This window comes from Ciona intestinalis, chromosome 7 (assembly GCF_000224145.3).
Source record: "Ciona intestinalis chromosome 7, KH, whole genome shotgun sequence".
NCBI classification, from domain to species: Eukaryota; Metazoa; Chordata; class Ascidiacea; order Phlebobranchia; family Cionidae; genus Ciona; species Ciona intestinalis.
Window position 1 is genome coordinate 5,791,578 of NC_020172.2, and position 2,138 is coordinate 5,793,715.

The 2,138-nt window shown below is 34.2% G+C and overlaps 1 protein-coding gene across 1 annotated transcript; it reads left to right on the plus strand.

The window, feature by feature from the left end:
- The first annotated feature begins 842 nt into the window (after positions 1–842).
- On the plus strand, positions 843–1,898 carry LOC778707 (transcription factor protein). Its single transcript, NM_001078314.1, is given in 3 exon segments — positions 843–1,032; positions 1,136–1,355; positions 1,568–1,898. Coding segments are annotated over 3 exon segments (417 nt in total). The 5' UTR covers positions 843–871; the 3' UTR covers positions 1,604–1,898.
- Positions 1,899–2,138: the final 240 nt, after the last annotated feature.

Consider the following 2,138-nt stretch of genomic DNA (forward strand, 5'->3'; position numbering starts at 1 on the left):
AGTTGTATACCCGTATTCTCACGGACATAAAAGAGAAGTTAATTGTTAAAAATTAAAATATATAGTAGGGTGGGGGAAGATGGGTCACCTTTTCAGTTTATTTTCTCGACCCATTTAGTAGTAAACAAAGAAAATTCAAAGAATTATAAAACCGTATCCTCACGACTCTCATAGACCGTCGGTAATTGTTTAAAACACGATCAGGATATTTGGATAATGCGTGCCAAAGGTGTCCCATATTCCCCTACAGTACTATAAGATTAGGAAATATTGGACATTATGTGCTAACGGTAACCATCTTACCCCACAGTAATATACATATATGCCCGGATGTTAACAGATTAACAATCACGAGTTGCTTAGAAATAATATAAGCTTTTATACGGAGATTATAACTTGATAAGATTTTGTAAAATCTTTCCGTTTTAATTAATAGAATCGGATTCCAGATATTGCAATGCATGCATTATGCGTTATACATGGTATTATGATGTCATAATTCAATTCAAACTCGTATGAGCGCTAGTATTACTTTGTAGATGAAAGTACAATAGTGCCGCTGAATTAACAAGCGTTTTGGGGAAGATTAAATTGGTTGTAAAAGTTACTACACAGCGAGAACCGCGTTTTTCTTTATTTTATCGCGTCCGTTGTTCTATTTGTTACTGTTTTCCTTTGAGAGCAGCTCCAAATAACTATCGATTGTTACGTCACAGGAGTGAGAGAAAGTGGATTGTGACGAGTAGGAAAGAGTGGGAGAATGAGAGAAAAAAAGGGAAAGAAAAAAGCAAAGCGAGTATAAATACCGAGCGTCGCAATATTTATTCACATTACAGTCAAAGCTTCTACAGTATTACATATATCTGCAAAAATGGTTAAAGCGAGCCCGATCAAAGAAACTATTCGGCCAGCAACCGCTGCAATTTACAGAACAGCAAATATTAATGTTATTCCGCGATGCAATGACGTCGGTGTAAAAAGTTCCAAGAAAAATTGCGAAATCAAGAAAATCAAAGAAAAGCAAGAATTAAAGTAAGTTAAAATTTATTTAAAATAAATCGCTTCAGAACTAAGTTTTACAAAATATTTTAACATTTGTTTAAGATTTTTATTTTAACCATTCATTTATTTACAGAACTCTGTACAAAAAGCTTCGAGAAGTGATCCCATCTTGCCAACAACGACCCTTGACAGGTCTGGACATCGTACTAAAAGCAGTCGATTATATAAACGAACTTCACCAGATGTTGAACGAAACGATACCTGATGACAATAAAGACGACGTGAGAAAACAACTTCTGCAAGCGACCAATAAGACTCTGGCAAAACCATCCTTCCGTGACGTCACAAACATGGTAAGTTACATCATATTAGCGTTTATGACGTAATATATAACTTAGTAAAACTATAGCCATTTTTTTGTAAGAAATATGTTTTACTAAATAAATTATTTTTTCTATTATTTTTTTTAATAATTAAAGTAATATTGCTGGTTTTGTTTAAAAATGGTTGATTTCTTTAAATAATTCTTGTTTTACCGATAATTAACCGATTTTTTCAATTTCAGGAATGCAATAATTCCAATTCCAGAACGCGAGAGTGAATCCACACAAGTTAAAAATGTTTTTAAACATTTGTGACGAAATAATCATTCCGTTTGGACGGAAGTGGCGAAATAAGAGATACCTCAAGCGGAACAAGCAGTGCCTTATGACGTAACAATGGTCTTATGACGTAACAGTGGCCTTGTGACGTAACAATCGTCAATAATTATGCCTTCCTTTGTAAATATGTATACTGTGTAGATAAATCTTGTAAATAGAAATTTTATATTTTGCCACTATGAGCTTGACGTTCGCCAAGTTGTGCCTTACCGAATAAACGAGTTTATGAACAAACAATGTACTCTGTGACGTCATTATTATATATGTCAGGGAAAATAAAAGGCGGAAAATATTGAACTTTTAGGATACAAGTTGTGTTTGGAACTGAAAAGAACAAACAAATGATGCAGCACGCGACTTTCGCGTTATATCGCGATTGCTATGACGTAACAAACGAAACCGAAATTTCGTTTTAATATTCGACGCACACGAAGGTTAAGCAGACAAACATATAACCGCATCCTAAATGCTCCG